The 22,993-nt window shown below is 42.8% G+C and overlaps 3 protein-coding genes across 3 annotated transcripts; 1 reads left to right on the forward strand and 2 right to left on the reverse strand.

Annotated features, from left to right (window-relative positions):
- Positions 1-4,247: 4,247 nt before the first annotated feature.
- N7498_004687 (uncharacterized protein) lies at positions 4,248-5,049 on the forward strand (the record flags this gene model as incomplete). Its single annotated transcript, XM_058451749.1, is given in 4 exon segments — positions 4,248-4,358; positions 4,486-4,629; positions 4,645-4,805; positions 4,821-5,049. 4 exon segments carry the CDS (start codon positions 4,248-4,250, stop codon positions 5,047-5,049), a joined length of 645 nt encoding a protein of 214 aa, XP_058308287.1.
- An 11,244-nt stretch (positions 5,050-16,293) lies between these two features.
- N7498_004688 (uncharacterized protein) lies at positions 16,294-16,500 on the reverse strand (the record flags this gene model as incomplete). Its single annotated transcript, XM_058451750.1, has 1 exon — positions 16,294-16,500. One exon carries the CDS (start codon positions 16,498-16,500, stop codon positions 16,294-16,296), a length of 207 nt encoding a protein of 68 aa, XP_058308288.1.
- An 805-nt stretch (positions 16,501-17,305) lies between these two features.
- Positions 17,306-17,693, reverse strand: N7498_004689 (uncharacterized protein; the record flags this gene model as incomplete). Its single annotated transcript, XM_058451751.1, is given in 3 exon segments — positions 17,306-17,412; positions 17,430-17,607; positions 17,655-17,693. The coding sequence occupies 3 exon segments, from the start codon at positions 17,691-17,693 to the stop codon at positions 17,306-17,308; spliced, it is 324 nt and encodes a 107-aa protein (XP_058308289.1).
- Between the last annotated feature and the right edge of the window lie 5,300 nt (positions 17,694-22,993).

The raw sequence follows: 22,993 nt of genomic DNA on the forward strand, positions 1-22,993 counted from the left end.
TCCAAGCTCGAAGAGGGCGATGAAGGTCATGTATGTATACTATGATATCATTAATTCATGATTGCAGTGGCAGGCTTGTAGCAACGAACCTTGATATTAAATCGCGTATATAACTTGCCTGACATAGGCTGGAGAGAACAGCTTGAAGATAGTGAATAATTCTCCACGCTTAGTGAAGGTGACAAAAGGTTGATTTACTTACCTTGTCAATAAATACGCACTTCCGTACCAACCAACACCCGTAGTAGTGTGAAAGTCGCTCGTCATTTTGGGGATTGCCTTTTTATTTAAAAAAAAAATAGATAAGTGAGTCCGCATTATTCAAGTGACCAAATCGGAGTAGTCTGCGCACCGTAGCAACTATAGACATATCAAGCATGACAAGCAAAGCAATCACCGTAACCGCAATGATAACTAGCGTCAATTTGACCCCGGTGAGATATTGGACTTCACCTTCATCATCATTGCCCACGGAACGGTTAACCTGACTGCTACTGTCGCTAGACTTTGGGCTTTCTCCGTCCCCAGAGACACTTGTCTCTGGCTTCAGAGCGGAGCCAGAATTTATTCCGCCGGGTTGTTTCTCCATGTGCACCGTTTCGGATTATTTGATTGCAATAGTGAAAGAAAAAGAGTTGATGCCGGGCTATCGTGGGTTGAGTTATGTTTTGTATTTCTCTGGAGGCCAGGATGAAAAAATTTCGGCAACATATAACGCGCGTTCAGTATGGCTGTAGCCTGGGGGTAGATACGTCCACAAGTGGTCATAGGACGGAACTGAATGAAATTTGGTTACATGGATGTCAAAGCGTTACCTGGAATAGGACTAGTACTCCGAGATAGGATTTAACTCCGGCCCCCATCCCGAGCGAGCCGCCGCCATGGGGTTGTACGATGCAACCCGTATCTACTGCGAACGTAGCGATCATCAAAAACGTTCGAACCTTTCTGGGCCGTTTTTTTGCGCGAGCTGTGCCCACCCGCTCGCACTATGCTTTTCTAGGCCTTAATGGGTTGCAACGCCAGGTATAGTTGGGTTAATCTGCGGTTAGTCTACGCGGATGTTTCCGTTAGTTGTCCCAAATCTCCCACAGCTCCCAGATTTCTCTTGAGATTGAAACTCATACCCAGGTTACGTTGGACTCTCGCTTCAGGAGTGTTAGGCCCCACACCGTAAAAGACTTACTAGATGGCGAATCACAAGAACTCTACCTCACCATGCGGGGCATGTTACATTGCATCAATGATCCATGTATCGGATTTTTGGGGCTTAGATAGGTCTGGTAGAGATACAGGATTGGCAAAGTTCTACAGATATTGTGGAGTCTCAAACACTACGTCCTTGCCCTGCTCAGTTTATTTTTATTCTTCGACAATAAATCCGCCTATCCCATGGGGGTAAGTGGGATGTAGTTCATCCCAGTAGGCTAGGGTTTCGTTAACTATGGGAGCCCATTTGTATATACCAGTAGAAATGCCCATCCAGATACCAGTAGGGCTTTTTTGATCGGATCCCTATATCTCTATACCCTAGTATGTATGTATGTATGTATGTATGACTTCATTTACCCTGACGGTCCATGTTAGGGCTAGAGTTGGACCAGGTAAGGGACCAGATAGAACTGCAAGTATACGGATAGGAACTTCAACCCTGCGATTGTGACTGAACTAATCCTTAAGGAAGAGAGTTCATTAATTACAAGAGAGTGCCTTTTATTCCTTTGTGCGATCACGTGGCGTTGGCTTTCATGCAGGTTCTCGGGAAACTTCCTCAGAGAGTTCCAGTATACCCGATTCAGCATCCGAGTAGCTTCATGTTGTTCTGGGGCCGTAACAGTCCAGTTTACACCGAGACTCTCTTGGTTGCATTGCGAAGACATTAGCGCAGATCGTTAACGAGAGAATGGAACGGAAGAATTGATCGTCCTTCCCGGAGAGGGCAGGATTCTAGCTAAATACTAACGTATTTCCCGGTTGACCTGCGCACCCGGTTGTCCTGCGCACACCGCCCGAAACGCGTCGCATTTCCACACCTACTTTCTTTAACCACCTACTATGCCACCGAAACGCTCTCAAAACGCTCCAAAATCACTAGAACGCGAGGGTAAACCCTTCTAGCTATCTAGGGCTATAAAAATGGCCAATTTCCCTCTCTTCGCGCAGCGGCTCTTAAATATGGTGTGCCTGAAACTACAGCACGTACGCGTATGAATGGAACACCCTTTCGCGCTGATAAACGCCATCCACGACATCTATTGACCCAAACCGAGGAAGATTCGCTTACACAATGGATACTCTCTATGGAAGCACGTGGAGCAGCGCCTAGGCCAGCTACTATAGGAGAAATGGCCAATATTCTCCTCGCAGCGCGTGGCTCTACACTATCACCTACAGTCGGCAAAAATTGGCCATCAACCTTTATTAACCGCCGGCCAGAGCTTGGTACGCGATTCTCGAGACGATATGACTATCAACGCGCCCTAAACGAAGATCCAAAGGCCTTACGCGCGTGGTTTACGACTGTACACAGCGTTATCGAAGAGAACGGTATCCAACTAGAGGATATCTATAACTTTGATGAGATAGGCTTCGCGATGGGCCTAATCGCTACAGCTAGGGTCGTTACCCGCTCTGAATACTACGGTCGGCGAGCTATTATACAAGCTGGAAATCGTGAATGGGTTATTACAATTGAATCAATCAACGCTATTGGTAGGGCGTTACCGCCCTGTGTGATATTCAAAGGCAAAACCCATATTGGAGGATGGTTTAATGGCCTACCGCGTGATTGGCGTATTGAGGTCTCGCCGAATGGCTGGACTACTAATGAGATTGGCCTACGCTGGCTAGAACAACACTTTATTTCTGCGACCGCTGAGCGTACGCGTGGAAAATATCGATTGTTGATTCTTGATGGCCATGGTAGCCATCTTACAGCGCAATTTGATCGAATCTGCACTGAAAACGTAATTATTCCGCTTTATATGCCAGCGCATTCATTACATCTCCTACAACCTCTTGATGTAGGCTGCTTTGCTGTATTGAAAGGCGCCTATAGCCGCCTTATGGAGAATCAAGTGCGTCTTGGCTATAATCATATCGATAAGCTCGATTTTTTAATGGCCTACCCTAAAGCGCGTACGGATACATTTAGGCCAGAAACTATTCAAAATAGCTTCGCAGCAGCTGGTTTAGTGCCATTCGACCCAGAACGAGTGCTTTCAAAGCTTAATATCCAGCTTCGGACGCCTACACCCCCTAATAGCCGACTAAGCAGCAGATCTACTGTACTAGTCTCTTCAGAAGTGTCACCCAGTTCACACTTTTTGTCCGTGCACCCCATAGTAAAGACTTCGGTGGGCTGCAGCGACCTGTCCCGCCATTACAGCCCATATCTACTCCGTCGTGCTTCCCGCTAAATGGACTCTCGCTAACTCTCGTAGATTTTCATCATCATTAATTGAGCCTGCCTCCGGTATCCCTGGAAATTGGAAGAGAATATCCCCAGCTCTACCTGTAATTCTTCGGATATACATACTATTAGCACTGGCGCCAGTCCACAGTTATCTATGTTATTACGATGAGAAGTATCAGAAAAAGCAATATATCTTCCCTCATTTGGCACACGCGACGCGACGCGTTACTAACAACTACATACAAGGTAGTGCGAGAACTCCTTCTCTCCCCCCTGATTATTTGTTTTCATTTTCGCTCCATTAATATCCGTGTTTATTTTTGTTGTAGTTCAGAAGAATGTATTGTGTTATACAATTCTAGCGGGAAAGATGAGGCTATATATACAACTCTGAGCCAAGTTGATTTCCAATCAACTTGGTTGTCTGTATAGACATCTCGGACCTAATTCCGATGGTGCGGCTAGCTTCCTGATCTGCACCAGCCTCATATCACAACAGAATTGCTTACTCGTCTAGAGCATTTATGACCTGGCCAGATCTTAATAGGCAGCCTGACGCGAGCAGTGGGTTCTGTAAAATGGCCTTTATCGATTCGCATCTAGTCTTTGAAAATCTAACTTCTTTTTCTGAGGTGTTTTTCCTAAGTTTGGATTCTCATCTTAGTCCACATAGGGGCGAATGTATGTTAAATAACTTGGATTGGCGGATAACGCCTTAGTCATTGGAATCACGTGGCGTCGCGTTTTCACTGTCGCGTCCCGGCCCCCTTTCTCTCGCTTTATCGTTCAAAACCCTCCTAAGTCAATATGATGGCAAAAAGAGGATTGCGCTATGTTAGATCAAAAAAGATCGAGGTTGATCATCGAAAACCCTATCGGCAATGGCCTAAACGGCTTTCGCACTACGTTCACCTCGACCTATAAAGGCGCGGACTTGCACTTAGTAGAGGAGGCCATCGATTAGCTCAAGCGGGAGGGTAAGGCAGAAAAACCTATCGTAACCCTTTCTTTTCGCTGACTTAAGTATAGATGTGTAAGACCTGGCTTTCAGCCTTCTAATATCCCTTTAGGTCCTTCCCGCCGCTCGTCTTCTGCCGTCTAATTTAGGAGGAATCGTTCGAGGTGACCTACATCGACTTATATCCGTCGTTGCGTTAAATAATTTCGATCTCGAACGAATCAAACCGCTGCTTAAAATATCTCTTCTAGATGTAGTAATAGATGAGTAGATATGGAATCTTGTGGACGTTGCCGTAGAGGAAACTACGCCGCCCCCTCGACCGATTGCCTCCTCCCTCCAACAAACTCTATGGCTTTATAAGACGAGTAGCTTCGCGAACTCCTCGGAATACCGCCAAGATGTCGATAGGGTCCTTAAGTCCGAGCTTGGGTAACTATACGTTAGGCTCTTGCATTTTCGATCAATATTTTTTGGCGCTATTAGTGGTCTTCAAATAGGATCCGAAGCTATATTTCAAAGATGTAAAGAGGGCAGCGATCCGCTTTTTGTTAATAGGTGGAAAGGATGGCCAAACGACGCAAACCAGGAAAAGGTTTTGAATTGGTTTGTAGATCTAAGCGAGAAACTAGCAATAATCTTGGCAGACTACAACCCTATAATAGCACACCTATAGAGACCGCTAGCATAGCCCAACAAGCCTATTCAAGGCTCCACGATAGAGCGTAAGCTAGACGTTGGCTTCGTGAGTGACGTCGACGCGAAGAAGGACACCTATTATCATTAGTCATAGATTCTAGTGCTAGGGGAGCTGAAAAGCAATCCAGTAGCCGACACCGCTTCTAAAGCGTGGCTTAACTTAGGTAGATATGCTAGGGAAGTCCTTGCGGCTTAGGATACCCGTCGCTTTGTTCTAGGCTTTACCCTATGCGGGTCCTTTATGAGAATATAGGCATTTAACCGTCTTGGAGGAGTTGTATCTAAACGGTTTAATATAAATGAGGACGGACTTCAGTTTGTGTTCACTATTCTTAGATTTCTGTGGATGAGCGAAGAGCAATATAGATTTAATCCCACCATTATAACGTAAGATGGCGAGCGATTTATTGAGATCGAGCGAAACGGCTAGATAGAGTGGCTCGTCCTCGAAAGACTTATAAGTCGGGCACCCTATATTGTAGGTCGAGCAACCACATACTAGAAAGCGCACCGTGAGGCGGAACCTAGGGTTCTACTCGTTATCAAAGACTCCTAGCAATACGTAGAGCGCGACGAAGAAGGGGAACTTCTTCAAGAAGCCACCGAGCGCGGGGTGGTCAACGTCGTACGATACTTTTATTATGCGACTATCTATATCCGTGATTAGGATAACGATGTTTAAGGCAACGTTCGAGGGGGCTTGGATATTAGGACCGTAAGCAACTATTGGCTAGAACGATCAACGCCTTCGACTAACATAGGCACAACCGATGGTCCGCGAAAGAGCTAGAGTAGCGGCCGATCTAGCTTGAAGCGCTCTTCCAGTTAAACTAGTGCTTTTTTGCCACCTAATAAGCGACCTTGTTTAGCACCTCCTACTAAGGCATCCATCAATCCACTGCTAAATCGAGTTCATTGGCGTATTATCCTGCGCGATTATAGTAAACTAATCTATAAGGCAAGCACTCGTACGGCTCTACTTACCGCGCTAGAGGGTTGCATTATAGGACATTATTCTTTGTAAAGGGTAGAGATTCTTCACCGAGATATCTTAGTCAATAATCTTATGATTAACGAGGACGAAGACAACCCTTCGTGGCCATTATTCTTGATTGATCTTGATTTGGCCATCAAAGAGTAGCGAGTCGGTGTCTTGGGAGCGAATAGAAAAACCGGCATAAGGGCCTTTATGGCGATTGGGTCCCTCCTAGGGGAGAAGCATTCTTTTATGTATAACCTTGAGTCATTCTTCTAGGTGATATTTTGGATATGCATCTATTACGAGGAGCTAGGCAAGGGAAAAGTTATGCTAAGATTTAACGATTGGAATTTTTGGGATATAGAGGCGCTAGCTAATTTAAAGAAAGGGACAATATCCGACGAAGTAGATTTCCTGAGGTCCGCGAATATGCACTTCACAAAGCACTACCACCCACTAATACAATATATTAATGCACTTCGGAAAGTAGTGTTTCCTAATAGAAGGAGGTGGACTAAGGAGGATGTAGGATTATATAATTGGATGAAAGAGATTCTACGGGGTGCTCGAGAAGACTGAGAGAACTTAGGGTCTCATTAGATAATCTTGTACACGGAGCCCTAATGCCACTATTATATAATCTTAGGATAATAAAAAATAAGATTAATTAGAGCAATGCTACCTTTGCCCTAGAAAAAAGATAAATAAGAGTTGAGTATAGAGTAGAGTTGATTTATAAGTCTAGCAGAAATAGGAAAACTTATTGGCTAATACGCCAAGAATATACTAACGCGTAATAATTTAAGTCGTAGCCCTATAGTGTCCCGCTAATAATGATCGAACTAACTAAACTCAGGGGTAATTCCGCTTAAGACATTAACTGCATAAAACTAACCGTAATGGCCAATAAAAGCTAGCTATGATCTATCTATATTCCTAATAAATCGTCCTTAGCTAGGGCCCTGCTTGGAATCACGTCCCTTCCCCCCCTTCCCCTGGGGCCTTGGCGGATAGCGGTGGCCACTACCCTATTGCTAAACTTAAAGTAGAAACCATAGTTCGCCTATATTTCGAATTACGAATATATAAGAAGCTAGAACGGCACACAAGGCCTTTCAAGGAATGGCTTTAAGTCGTGCGACCCCTAGGCTATATAGCGTATTACTTCGCGCTAGTAGGGTAGAGAATTGGCGCGATGGAAATCACTTACGGTATATCCCTAGTATGTTTCGTAAATAGAGAATTGACATTTCATTCTCTATTTTGAGGCTTTCTATAGTTTCTTGGGAAACGGGGGATAGATAGGTCTAATGCCTCGTTTACCGTATAATTGAAATTTTTGTCACGCTAGTAATAGCGCGATTATATAGTAAAGCAGCGTCGTTAGCCTGGCGCCCTCCATCCTCAAAAACTTTTCTAATTTAGACTTGGGTGGTAAAATTGGAGGCCTTATTCGCGACTAGATCTTTATAGGTCACTCTCTATACTGGGGATGTGTCCTTTTCCGGGGCCGATTCCTAAGGGAGGGAATCCGCTTCACCCGCCGCGGATGGCTCAATTCTCTAGAGCGCCTCCGGCCCTAGTTGATTGCTGGATTTGCCGTTAACCTATTAAACCCTCTTCTGGCATCGATAATAGTTGGAAAAGCTCCTACTAGCCTTTGGAACTGAATAGAACTACTAGTGATATGAAACCTGCTCAAAAATACTATCCTGGACACTAGCCATCTATATATACTTGCTGCTGGGAAGTTGCATAAGATGTCATTAATTCCCCCTGCTCCGATCAAAATTGGCTGAATATATTTGCTTGCCACCTCTTTCGCCTCTAACATTTCGGCGACAAACTAATCTTTGAATGCGAAACCCATGATGTGGATCACGAGCTTTTAGCAGAGACACTCCTAGTCATTAGGGGTGAAGACACCAACGAGGAAGATATAAATCGAGTGATTCCTCTAGCCTTCTTTAAGGGCGTCTCTTAATTACTTAACCAGAACTCGCACACTATTCATATAGATTAGGTAGAAAAGTTTGACCGATGCTTAGCACACTAGCTACGTAAAGGTTCTCTATACTCACTGTGTCATAATATCAATATAAACGTTAGGCTAGAGATCAAAAAAATAGTGCAGAATCTAAGGTTAAGCGACGTATCAAGATTTCTAAAAACCTACAATCTCCGCGTTGCGTGGAACAATATCTAAGCTATTTTGGATACGATGAGAAATACACCTCTACCGCGGCCTTTGCTATAGGACCCTAAATTGCGTGTGCTAGAGAATATAATAAAGCTTTGTATCCCCGCAGAAAAATGTCATAAGCTAATATTGTCATTCTTAGACCGCATAGCCTTTTTTCCTAAGGCAGGACCTATACAGTATTTATTAGGCTTCGGTTATGATGGTAAATATGTTGATTAGTATAGTTCCTTTCACTCGCACTATCACCTTGAAGTGAAATCCCTCTAAGGCGTATATTAGGCTAGAGGCTCTTTAGGGGCAATTCTAGCCGTCAGATTCAAAGATAGCCAAGAAATGATAGGTAATGCCGTTAATTAATGAGCTCTTACCTAGGGCCATACGTTTATTAGTGAATTTTGATAGCAACAAAATGTTAGCAAATGTCACCTAGACTTTTTAAAGAGTTTAATCCAAATATTAGTGAATTAGTTGTTCCTTAGGAAGAATAAAGGACATAATTTATAATCGCTTAGAAAGGGCTCGCAAAAAAGTAGCTTGATGACGCTTCATATTTCACTAAGCTAATTTTTAGAGTACTAAATACTACTTCCTATAAAGAAGGTGTTCTTTACCTCGTGATCACCTTTTTATACTATCCAGAAATTTATCTATCACTATTATACCACAAGCACCCTTATATAGTGAGCTCTAAATATATTAGCTTTGTTTCTGGCCTGAAATATTTTGTGTCCTTTGCCATTTACCTAAGGCCTAAAATGTAGCTCCATGCCCTTGTTTTTGGCTTAGCTATGACCGCCTTGGCGCTTCCCTTGGGCCCCATTAATTCAAAGGTTTTGGATATTACTAAGCGTATCGGCGAGACCACGACACTTTCTAGTATTTTTAAATGGATTAGCTCAATTAAGCCGTCAATTAACACCGCTAAGCATAATAATAAGGTTGAAGATTCTCTGGATATTACTAAGCGTACTAGTTAGGCGAAACCCTTTGTGGACATTCCCTGAAACTGAACTTATAAGTCCCTTGCTTAATTTGGCAATTAGAGAACTGAAATCACATCATGATTAGTATCTATTCATCAAAGTTTGGGTTACTATATAATCTTGAGGAGTAGATATATTAGGCTATAGAAGGGAAAATCAATTATATATCAAACTTAGGCTTTTTGATAAACGTCAATTATTTTCTCCTTTGAAATCTGTTTCGTTCGTTGTTTCTTTTTATGACAAATACATATATATATCTATAAAGGAGACTTTTTTTTAAAAACAGTATTAAGGCGCTATATGAAAAGTCTAACTCTACCTATAATCTACCTAATTGATCCTTGGTATTTTCAGTGAAGAGATTAGTTCCCGCGCTATAGGTTTTATTCTAATTTATATTACAATAGTATATAGTGACGAATTCATTCTAGTATCATTTTATTCGATGCTCTACCTAGTATATCCTAAGCGAATTTTCTATAGGAAATAAACGGAGTACGTGATAGTCCGATTGAGAAAACCACGTGCCTGAGGTTGATAGTAGTCTATACTAAGAAGGAATATAGAAGTAGTTAGTTAGCGGTGAAGGGTAAGTTGATCAAAATAAATAGGTAAACAAAGTTGCATAAGGGTTTATTATCTCAGTGCGATTTTTCCAGTATGTTTCTAAATAATTTGAATTAATAGAGGTGAAACCTAGGAGTGGCCAACGAGTGATTGATTCTGATAAAGTTCATAAAATGGGCACAGCGGAGCGAACGATGCTACGACGTCGACCTAGGGAGGAGAGGGACTAGGCTAGATAGACTCCAATAGAGACGTAAGCTTGGAAGACGGGCGGATGTCTTTCGGCTCCCCCTGGAACTTTGGCGAGCGACTAGGAAAGTCGAAAGGTATTCGTCTAGGCACTATAGCTAGACATTGACACTCCCATGGGTATTCCCATTTGGGACAGTCCCGTCCCGCCCATAGGTGGGATATAGGACCGACCCTTAGTCCCATGGGTAGGACGGCCTTTTCCCTACCCACCCATGGGACTCCCATACTCCCATAAGTACCTATAATACAAGGAGGTATAATTAATGCATATTATATAGGAATCTTTGGTATTTAGGTGGTAAAATTACAGTCGAAAGGTAATAAAATAAGAAAAACAAAGTGAGGTTTGAATGAGAGAATAGCACCTATATTATTCTATAGAATTTCAAAGCCCTCAGGCCCCCGAGGACGTCTTTTCACCCGACTAGAGGCCCGAATCTGGCTTTCTGGAATTATAGGCAAAGAGACCAAATCATCATCACTCTCATCAGATAAAACACTCTTTCTTCTCTTACCAGCCCGAATAGAAGATAGCCTAGAAACATCTATCCTATCTAGCTCATCTAGCTCATCCAGCTCATCCACCCTATCCGCCTTAGTATCACTAATTAGCTCAAAACCTTCTATTTACTGAGAAGGTTCATCTATTTCACCGTCCTCGTGGATAGATAGAGATCGGATAAAAGCTAGCTGCTGATCTTCCATCTCGAACCTAGTCGTACACATAAACATCATTAGGTCTTGGATAGTTAAAGAATTCAGACGACCCCTCCGATAATAACAGATATCCCAGGCTGAATTAAATAACCTTTCTACACCAGCACCAGTAGTAGGGATAGAGAAAATATCCTATACTATATATGCTAGTGTAGGGAACTGATACGTATAATCTTTCTAGAATAGATGAGGGCTAATTAGGACCAAACCTAAGTAAAACCAAAGAAATTAGACGAGAGGTAAAATAAGAGGTAAGACTAGAAGTGAGAGAAAAGTAAGAGGAAAGTGAGAGGAAAGTAAGAGGAAAGTGAGAGGAAAAAGTAAGCTTACCTCCTTAGAGATATTAGGTTAATTCATCCTAATCCTTAGTGGATTTAGGCTCAGAAGCAAGCAATTAATCAAGCTCAGAAGCTTAGATAGAAGCCTAAGGTTTTAGGATTAAATCACTCTCTATTTAATATACTTTTATTCACTCTTGAAAGCTCGCTCGATATAAAGAAGCATAGTCTTTATCTATCCAGTCGGGGCCAGAAAAGAACTATAACTTATGCTAAGGGGCGAGGATTATACTATACGCATAGATATCACTAAGTTCTAGATTATCTGTTTTTATATAGTACTCTCGAAGCTTATTTTCAGCTAATTCAAGAGCTTCAAGCATCTACCGTTTCTACCTAGCCTAGAAGTGAAGGAAAAGTAAGTAAGTAAGACTTAAATAAATCCCTTTTCCGCTAATTGTGACTCTGATTTTTCGCACTTTAACCCTTATTATATAAGTTGAAGTGCGAAAAATCAGAGTTATAATTAGCGGAAAAGGGAGAGAATATAGGAGACTAACCTTTTTCCGCCTCAACTGCCGAATCGAAGCTTCAAGGTGGTCAAAAAGCTTATTATAGATACTAAAAACACTATAGATAGTAATATCCTTAGTCTTAGATAGGGCAGTGGTAAATTAGAAGAAAGGCTTAGTTAAATAAAGAAGATAATCAATCTAACGCCATTCCTCTAAATTAATTATTAACTATTCAACCCAGTAGGTGATACAGTACTGATTTAAATCAGATTAAAGCCTTTTAGCCTAGTAAAGCATTAGATATATCGAATTCCAACGCGTACGGACGTCCTAGATTAGGACTAATGTAGGCTGATTAGTCTAAAGCTTTAGGAAGTTATCCCATCTCTATAGGCTTATATTAATATAGATAGTAAGACTGCGAGCCTTACGAAGGGTATTCGCAATATCTAGCTTTCTAGACCTCTATTAAGCCCGAGTAGCAGCCCGACTATGCTCTTCTGTCCAAACCATTTCCACTATATCATTCTAGGGGTTTGCCTTCATCTAACTAAGAAGCTGTTTTAGACTAAGCTAAATCACATACGCAAGGCAAGGAATACAGATCAAAGGTAGACCAAGATAACTAGCTTAGATGCTTATAATCATCGTCTAGTTATTTAACGCATTATCCGTAGTAATAGCCATAATCTAGTCTAGAATCTAATACTTTTAAAGGGTATCAGTTAGGACTAACCTAAGATTCGTCCTAGTATATATTCCTTCTAGGGGTTCAAATCCTAGAAGCACCTCTTAGTAATCCTAATTCTAGTCTAGGAAATAACTAGTAATAGCCATAAATGCTTGCTGAAAGGGTGATGTCTAGCAATCTAGACTAATTGAGAGCTTTAAATAGGGTGGAAGCATCTGAAGGGTATCTTTCTATTAGTCTTCGACTATATTTCGTAGTCGGCGCTATATCATACGACCGGTAGGAAAGGTTAGGATTGAAGGGGCTGACTAGGTTAGGCGTAGAAGCTTCTGGAAGTGCTCGCTCTCAATAATTTGGAAGGGTAGGCGTAGGCTAGTGATAGTGGTTAAAAGCTATTACTACTAGAGCTCTTCAGACTAAGGTTAGGATAGATTAGAGTTGACTGCCTAGTGAGAGAATAATAGGTTAGTTTTCTCTTATTTTGCTCTTACTTTTCTCTCACTTTTTAGTAAATATACCACTTTCTGTATTAAGTGCTTAATACTTGTTTGCTTACTTTTTATCTAATAGGCACCATTTTTTAGATGTCGTCGCATCCTAGATGTCCTATCTTTTACTAGATGCTTTATTATTATACCACACCTTTTGCAAGTAACTATTGGTTTTCCTATATTAATATATGCAACTTAGTCAAAATACGTCTATATATTAGATTGATAGCCCTTTCTATCCCAATGGATATATTTTGCTTCGGGTTTTGTCCTATATAGAGTGGTAAGCCACTATTCAATAAATTCAGTCTTAGTTATTTCCGTCCAAAGTGCCTACTGTTTCGTCCGGTCTCTAACACGTTAAATAGAGGGTGGTAGTAGTGGTGGTGGTGTAAGCTTAGTTATTTAGCTTTCAGTTAGTTCGTTTGGTTCAAAAGAGAAAGAATCAGATAGAAGGATAGGATTAATACTATCGCTATATATAGATTGGCTTATAGGGTCCGAGAGGTATACCATACTAGCGAAAGTGAAGAGAAACTAAGACTAAGGTAAAGAGAAAAAGCTTAGATAGAAGGTAAGGCATATTAAGGGCTTTAAGCACGTAGCCTAATATTATTAGTTCTTTATAAGCTAATCAGTACTAGGTGGGTCTACTTAGCCTATCCTATTGGCCTAACTCTCTATATTTATATAGGTAGTCCTATAGGAGTCCCATAGTCCCATAGAATTCAGTAAGAGCCATGCCCCCTAGAAATTTCTTAACTTTTGCTCTCAACTCTAACCTTTTTCTCTCAACCACACACCCTACACTAGCAATTAGGTGTTTATAAGATAAATATATATAAAAGAAGCTATAGTAATTAAATTAACTAGTAAAATAAGCCATAATAACCTAGTATTATAATATAATAAAATCAAAGGAAATAATAGCAGAGTGGTTGGTTGTATACAATAAATATATATCTTAGAGGACAAACCATAATTTCTACCACCGCTTTTTTACCTTTACTTCGATAGGCCTAAAACATTAATGCGACCGATGAAACGGACCCTTTTATATATATAAACAACTTTATTTCTTATAATTACCTAGTAGGTAGGTTAAAAAGTAGTGATATTACTTATTCCAACCGAAACAAACGTAAATAACAAAGATTAGTCAGTGATCTTATGCACAAAATTCAGGCGAATTCAGGCGAATTCAGGCATAATCAGGTGTCTATGGGTACCCATAGGACCCATAGGTATTCCCATAGGTGGGTATTCCCTTAGCATACCCAAATGGGTATTCCCATAGGTGGGACTTGGGACGGACCTTAGTCCCATGGGAGTCCCATGTCAATGTCTAATGGCAATCTAATACCTCGAGATAACTCACCTAATGCCCAGTCATTTTTTCCCGTATCTTACGTATATAGGCGATAAAGTTAATAAACACGGGCCTATCCCTGTCTCTTCTGTGCCTACCTCCTTCCTAAGGGAAGCGGTGAGGAAACTTTCCTTCTAATATTTCGTATCTACACTTATATTCATGCACTATCGCAGGTATCGACCGGGCTATCCCTGCCAGATCCACCCATATAGCTACCTACACGAATATAGACTATCGTCTATGTCTTCCTATCTTCGTCTTCTATTCAACTATTAACCCATATAACCAATATCTTCTCATCCTACTAGATTATCAAACCCCCACAAAACCGGTCCATCTCCATTATGCCTTCCCAAGGCTCTTTCCCAGCCATTCTTCATATTCGCGATTTCATCGACCATATTAAACAAGATCCAACACGCCCCGGTAAAAGCCTATGTATACAGTTACGTATATCACTCAATATACCGGACAAAGATATACAATCAGACAATGTTGAACAGGACGACATTCCCACTTTAATTCGATTATTCAATAAAGGGAACCGACCGGACCTCTACCAATCCAACGCTTTTATTTATGCGTAGGGCTCTTTTCTCGCCACCTCCTCTAACAGTGACGGCTTCCACATCCTTCTCCATGCTCATGGCGTTGAGAGGTTAGTAATTTTCACAATCACTAAGCACACAAATTGACCCACACTAGGCACCCAGGCGACCAAGAAGATACTAGTTCATATTTTATACACTGCCCTGAAGCGGCTTTGCCCGTCGTAACCGTCCTTGCGACTATCCTTAAGCGTGAAGGTCAACTAAATACTAGCACAACTCTCCTACACTACCGTCTCCAATCTACAGTTTACAACAGTTCGACTCGGAGCCATAACACATTCCCCCTTACTACATACTTCAAGAACGGGCAACGTTAGGTGAACTTCCCACCACTAAGCATCAACACCAACATTTTTCTAACAAGGCGTATTTTCGGCATCACCAAGAACAATCGCCAGCTAGCTATGATTACGGACGACATACATTTCCTTCCAACCCAACCGCAATCTTTGCCATCCACACCATCTCCAACAGCTAGTAAACGGAAACGCCAGGACCGCTGGTCCCAAAGGGCTAATACTAGTTCTCCACTCAAGCCAGCGCCCGTGTTGAAGGATGATTCGATCCCAACCCTCCGACAGTCATACAGCCCCACAGGAACTACTTCCATAAACAATGACGGCGAAGGAACGTTAATAACCTAGCCGGACACGACCGACGATAGTCAACCCTTACCACAACCTCGCACTCCTACACCAGAGCCGCGTTCCCAGAGATCACGAAAAAGACCCAGAAACTAACCTTCTCATTCAAAGCTCAACAATTTAAACCTCTTCCCCAATTCGCACCTCATACTCTCTTCCAGGTTCAGTCCTACGAACAACTTCACCTCATTACTCACATACATTATGTTCTGTCTCAACTTATTGTTGGAGAACCTCCCATTCGCTTTCCCTTTTTACCTTATCCATTCATTACAGTTCAAAGGGGAAAATGACAATTTCAGCAAACAAACATTACTTCCTCCTAGAAATATTCTATTCGTGTTCACCGTGAGGACTGTGATTCTTTCTGAACACCATCTTTTCATCTAGGATTCCCGTAAATACCCCTTGTTTATCACTCACAGACCGAAGAATTCTAGAAGCGCACATATATATCCCCCGCGCATTCTGATAAACCGCAACTTAAGAAATCTATTATTTAACCAGACCCTATCTAGATAACGACCACCGTCCATGCAGATCACGTGCGGCTAGTCATGCACGCACGGCAGTGTTAACGAATCACAATGCGAGGAGTATGCTACCGTGTATGCCACCATGTAGACTCTTACGACTCACCTTTTCTATCACCCTCGACTTTCCTTCTATTTCCACTCAATTTCATCGTTTCAGGGCCGATGCGCGCGCTGCGCGCGTCTTCCAGTAATTTACGGTACATCCCAAAAACAAAATGAGGCTGACATAGCCTCTCCCAAAGTAGTTTAGTGTATCTTGGCATTTAGGGTTCGGGGAACAATGAAAGAGTAGGGGGTGACACCGATTTCCGGATATACTGTATTTCTCGACACTCTTTCCCACGTCCGGAGAAATGATTTGGGATTATTTCCAAGAACTTCATTGCTGTGACTGATCGTCGTCACTCCGCTCGCTGACCTCGTACCATATATCATCGTCTGGGTCTTCGATTGTGGGTGCATCGGTTAAGATCACCGGAGGAGAGGACTTGCATAGTATCGGGACGGGTGGCCGTAACCAGTCACTGTCGTCCGGCTGCTCATCTATGATATCCTCCGGTTCGCCCACGCGGCACTTCTTAGACATCGTGTGTTCAGACTCAGTTCTCTGGGTGGCCGTCTGGGATCTTGTTGACCGCTGACTTGCCGACTGTACTGGAGGCAAGACGTGATCTTTGGGCTTGGTCTTTGAGCCTTTCGGGCGACCCGGTCCTCTTCTGGGCTTCGCGAGTTTAATGTGTTCCTCGAGTGATGTCTCCTCTCTTATTGGTTCTGTCTTAGGTTCCGTTGTAACCTACGGGGACAGGTGAGAGGGATCTGCCTCCTGCTCCCCCTTTGGTGCATATATAGGTGCATCTAGGTCGTCCCTTTCGGTGGCACTTAGTCCGAACGGAGATAACGTAGTGTCACTGCTTACGGTATTTCGGAAATATAGTAGGATGCGGTGGTACGTAGGGCAGTCGGCCAGTGCCTGTTTTGCCTTATCTAACGCCGCAATCTTCACTGGACATTCTCGACTAGCTAGGCGACGTCCTTGGCCGTAATTGGCACATTTGATTATTATCGCCTGCCCCCGTATCGATGGACACTCCTAGGTCGGGTGCTCGCTAGCGCAGTGGCCGCATCTATAAACGTTGGAACAGTGTAACTAGATATGCCCCGGTTTTTGGCATTTTCTGCATAGCTTCATCCGTCCCTCGCGGTAGACTCGCGACGCATTACGGATTTGCTTCCCCTAAACGACACCAGAGATAATAGCACGGTTGGCCACAACGGGGCTAGTGAACTCGATTAGGATCGAGCCCTCCGCCTAGATACCTAGTCGCGTTAGCTAGCCAAGATACTGGATCTTAGCGCTTTCGCTCCTCTATCGAAGCAGTTTGGCTACAACGTCAGTTATCGTCTCCGGGGTTAGCTTCATCGATTTTATAGGAACGTGGTACGCCACGACGCCCTACGACGGCTCTTAGACCACGGAAGCGGGCCCAAATGCCTTTAACTATCCCGTATGCTTACGAAGAAGCTCCTCCCCTGCAGCACTATTTACTACTATAGTTACATCGCCTAATAGTAGTTTTCGAGCTGTAATGAAGGCAGCCCCTTTAGCCAAAGCGGCAGATTTCTTCTGTCGAGTAGTAGTCACCTTTTGGCGCTCCGCCCGCTCGACCAGCTCCCTCGATGAGAGCCCACGAATCTATTCACGGTTTGATCCAACCTTCACGATGACTTGACAATCCTCACGAAATTCGATATTAGGCACCTCGGTAGACGACGTGCCATTGCTCTAGGTACTAGGTGACGCCGCCTTGGCTAAGCCGCGCTGCTAGTCTCTAGCTTAGAAGTCGCGCCACGCTACTACGGAATCAGCCACAGTGGAGGACAAAGTTGTTAATATAGTGTTCGTTGTATTTTCGATGGTGTCCATTCACTGGTTCAGACGTTTAGTGTCGGCGTTAATCTTGGTTAGCACTTCAAGCACCTCCGCCATTCCTTGGCCGTCGCCCCGTTAGGTATAGTATTAAGTGCGTACTAGCGGACAGCCCGAATATATTTAGTGACGTATCCGTCTGTTGTGCTATTGTTTTCTATATAGTCCAGCACTAGGCGGGCTCCCTCTACGATGTCGTACATCGATATAGGTCGGCCGCCGCGGGTTTTGGTGTTCTTCTCCTATCAGGGGGCAATTTCTATACGTTCGCACCAGTCATAACTATTGCTGCTATCCGCCTCTAAAGGGGTATTGGACGATAGCGCTTGAGGTTAGGAATATAATGAATTAATTCTAGGTCCCCTCCCGGGAAAATATATTAGTAGATGCGCTCTTACGTAATAATCTTGAAGACATTGCTAACATTTATCCCCACTAGTAGGACCTCTTGGTAGTGAGCCGCCCGCGTGGGTCTCTTCACGAGCTCCTTAGCTTAATACAGGCCACCTAAAACTGCTCTAGAATGGTCTCAGCGCTAACACACGTTCCGTCTACCTCTCCGTTCAGCGTAATTACGGAAAGCACTATACGCTTCAGAATTTATCCGTATAGCTAGTTTCAAAATATTTATTGACCTTATGGCTAAGCGTATAACTCCTTAGTAACGCTAGTCAAAAGGCCGTTAAGCCTAACACCACACTCGCCGACCTAGCCCCTCTCTAAGCCTACTATATTGACAACTTCCTTGACGATAAACTCTTTGATAACAAGCATTTTCGACGTCTTATAGACGGCGCGAGGAGACTCAACCCTAGGACAAAAGCACGAGTTAGAAAACCGATTTCGCGTGACACTATAACACTATAATGAAACTATCCGCGGGCCTCGCCGCACTCTCGTTATAGCCCTTAGAGATAACTGCGAACCTCCTAGACGACCTAAACTTCGCAACCGCGTATTAGGTAGCATTTACTGGGTTTCTCCCCCTCGGAGAATTCACCTATAAGACTAAAGACCTTAGTATACGTTCTATCTTCTCCGCTATAAAGTTAACGCGCTTAAATATCAGATTCTCGCCCTCGTTAGACCAAGAACTATATATTCTACACTGCCCCTCGCTACGGCGACTTGGCAGTCTGCGGTTGAGAGACCGCCTAGACAGTAGTTTCTAGATTAATAACGTAGCTAAGTTGTCAGGATTTTTTGATAAACTTATTACCTACTCTATCGGAGTGAGGTTAGTCCATCACGGGGTGAGGTTGGTTTATCAAAACGCAAATAAAGAAAAGCCTAGCGGTAGCACGAACCTAGTACTAAAGTGACGATCTTCTTTAGGGCAAGTGCGTTAAGACAAAACATCCTCTTCTACCGCAAAAGCCTAAGCCAACTATAGATCGCCACCATTGCTATGGGTAGAATCACGCTCTAGCACAAGCTCAGGAGAGCAGTTTTCCCAGTCTTTAAGAACACTAAGGATACCACGCCGAACGTTTTCAAAGGCGTCCTTAAAGTAGACAAGTAAGGCTTCCTAGTTAGCGTGTCGATATTCTAGAGACTCTCGTTCTTGGCATAAATTTATATTAATAGCACGTAGCGCCTCGTTCTCTTTTTCAAGCCGCTAGCTATAGGCTTTCTTAGCGGAATAAGACTCCCACAACATAGAGTAGAATCTTAACATTTAGGCAGCTAGCTGCGAGAGGTGGAGAGAGTCTTAATCTAAGCACTTCAGCTCTTCGACTAGAGGTTAGGAAGGATCATAAAGGGCCTAGGACTAGGAACTTTAAGGCAGTATTAATTCGGGCAACTACTAACGAATTAGTATAATCTTGGGATATATTTAATAGCCATTGCTCTGCAACCTCTTCCTCTGTTTGAATGGAGCATTATTCGCCATACTCGAGTGCTGGACAAGATGGATCTTGAATTGGCGCGGCGACCGACTTATACTTATGGTTGGGGTTGTCCATAGTCTCTGCGTTAGTAGCTAAATAAGGTGCTACCAACATTTTGACACTGGGGAAGATACTTTTATATTGCAATCAATCGTTTTAGAGATAGATCATTTTGTTTAATTATTAAGACTATTGGCTTTTATCGCTCGTGTTCAACAACCTGCGGGGCTAATAATTATTGCGGGCGGTACTATTTGCCCGTCGGAGCATATTGCAAATCCTAACTAGTTAATCAATGAAAACGAGTTACTCACTGGACTAGCTCCCTATTAAGGAAAGGGCTATATGTAATACTTAGTGATGAATTCGGTTCCGCAAATTGGTTTGCTATATTTCTGGTAAGATTAATTGGCTAAAGGCTCTAAGGGTAAAGAAACTATCTTATTAGGCTGATTTTCGTCCCTACTTTCTGAGTTATGGAAATTAATGATACGGTGATTATTCCGTCGACCCCTAGATGGATTGAAGCAAAGAAACGCGACCGCATTCTTCTTGTGTCTAGTGGATAGACCTCGCTTCGGGTCGGGTTTGGGTCCAACTTCAGGACCCGTACCCGCGGGTCGGGTTCATACCCAATACCCAAAACCCATACCCGTAGACCCGTGGGTTCTTGGCGGGTACCCGCGGGTTACCCGCCAAGAACCCGTTTTGGCATAAATATCCTAATTTAGTCTACGCCAAGACGCACAAAACTGCTGATTAACCTCAATAAAATACCGTTATTTACATCTGTTCCGGTCACCTCTGTGGTTCTAATTAACAAAACCCTCTTTCCCTTATGAAAGATTAAGAAATTAGTCTATTTTCTAATTAATGAATAGCAGTAATCTTATATATTTCGCTTTGAGGACTATATGATATTATTGGGGTTGTAAAAACTAATATTCATCAAAACTGTCATCAGAAGTGCGGAAATATATATAAACTATAGAATGCAGTACGTATATTTTTGCAAGGACAATATAATTCTATATTGTCCTTGCAATCCTATGGCTTATAAGGAATTTTTGATCTCACAACAATCAGTATATATTCATTAAGCTATACGTTAACTAATCGAATGCTCTTTTATCTTATTTAAGCTATTAAATGCGAAAAAGTGGATTGATTTTACCTTGATTGAAGACTTAGAAGGAAATTGTTTAAGGAAAACGGGTTACCCATGGGTTTACGGGTTATAAGCGGGTTACCCGCGGGTTACCCATTATATATATAGGCTATAAGCCAATAAGCATAGCTTTTATCTACCTATATGGGCCTTTGTTGATACATCATATTTTTCACTTTAGAAGAACAGGGTACTACGAGGCCCCAGAATCTACGCTTACGCGTTGAAATTCTTCTATAAGACTTTTGACTATCCTCAGCTAAGTGCTCGTCAATTATTATATCACTAGATGTCTCAATTCACTAATACCTACGCATCATCTTCGTATAATATAGACCTTTCAGATGACCTTCAACTCCTCCCATCGGGCAATCTGACCCCTAATCTGTCGATTAGCCAACAAAACTTCGCTTGTGTCGCGAGCTCTGTGGGCGATACTGATTTTATCCCACTAGGATTACCTTCGCCCTCGGTGCCTAGTTCCCTCGAGAGCGTTCGACCTGATCGTATCACTATATACGTGGTCTACTCTAAAACAATGAGTGATGACTATGTGCAATGGTGGCTACAAACGGACTTCGGAAGGAAGAAGCGTATACGCTGGGACTCGCGACACTCTTCCGACGTTTGGCACCACTTTAATCAGGTGGCTAGGGCTAGTGATGGCGCGCCGAAGGTTATGTGCAAGCATTGCAAGGCTATCCTTGATCACCCAGGGCTTGGAAATGGAACTTCCACGATGAAGAAACATACTACTAGCTGTAGTAGGAAGCCAAAAAGCCAAAATATTAGGCAATTTATGCAAGCGGTAAGCTAGCCCGATAGTCTATAGGATATACACTGATTTCGACTACTTCTATAGGCGCGGAGCCCTCTAGTCGATACTCCATTTAGCCAGGAAAAATGGGAATCAAGTCTTCTTCGATTTATTACTGAATCGAGGCTACCCTTCCAGCTTCTAGAGCATCCAGGGTTCCGTGATATGATATCTATAGCCCAAAATGCCCCAAGACAGCTTGATATTCCATCTGCAAAGGTAGTACGGCGCCGGCTACGAAGTACGGTGCTCGAACGCCATCAGAATATACTGCAGAAACTTCCTAAAGATAGAAAGATTTCTATTGCCCTTGACTGTTGGACATCTCCTTTCCAGCAGGCATTTATGGTAGTTACGGGCTACTTCCTTGATGAAGACTGGAATTATCGGGAGCTACTTCTGGGATTTGAGCCTCTTCATGGAACACACTCAGGTATTAACCTTAGCGCTATTCTGTTCCAGCTTCTACAGAAGTACAATTTGACCGATCGAGTACTTGCAATCACTACCGACAATGCATCGAACAATAACACTTTAGTAGCAAGCATCCAAGAGACTGTCCAGTCCCTTAATCTTGGCGATGATACCGCAATCATTCGCGTTCCATGTATTGCCTATGTTATCCAACTAAGCTTGAAGCAACTCCTGGGTCAGATGAAGGCAAATCCAAAGAACGACACTGCTCAAATGCAATGGACTGAATCCTAGGACTAATCAATTCGTTCTAGACAACAAAAACGGGAGATCATTGACACTTTAAACAAGGCTCGTCACTATTAAACCTATTAAAAACCTACTTCTAATCTATTTTTATAGCTTCGAAGCTTAGCTATCTTTATCAACGCAAGCCCACAGCGCCGTGAAGCTTTCTGTAGCCTCCAGATAGGTTCTATAGCTCTTGTTCCGATACAAGACGTTCGTACGCGGTGGAATTCGACGTTTCTAATGCTTCGTCGTGCTAAACGACTGCAATCCGTCTTAGATGAGTTTTGCTCGAAGTACGGCCATCCGCATCTTATGCTTGACCAAGAGCAATGGCGTTAGATTGACTATTTGCTCTAGATCACACAGCCGTTCTTCCAGTTCACCACTACGCTATCGAAAACTAAAGATGTCACTGTCTACCTTGTCTTTGCTATCTACAATAAGCTCTTCGACCATCTTGAGAAGTCGATTAAGTAGCTTACAAGAAAGAAGATAGCCTGGAAGAAGCTTATGCTTACCGCTCTCTATGCGGCGGAGGAAAAGCTTAGGCAGTACTATAGTAAGACGGAT

Source organism: Penicillium cinerascens (assembly GCF_028974065.1).
Source record: "Penicillium cinerascens strain IBT 15544 chromosome Unknown contig_5_segment0_segment0, whole genome shotgun sequence".
NCBI lineage: Eukaryota > Fungi > Ascomycota > Eurotiomycetes > Eurotiales > Aspergillaceae > Penicillium > Penicillium cinerascens.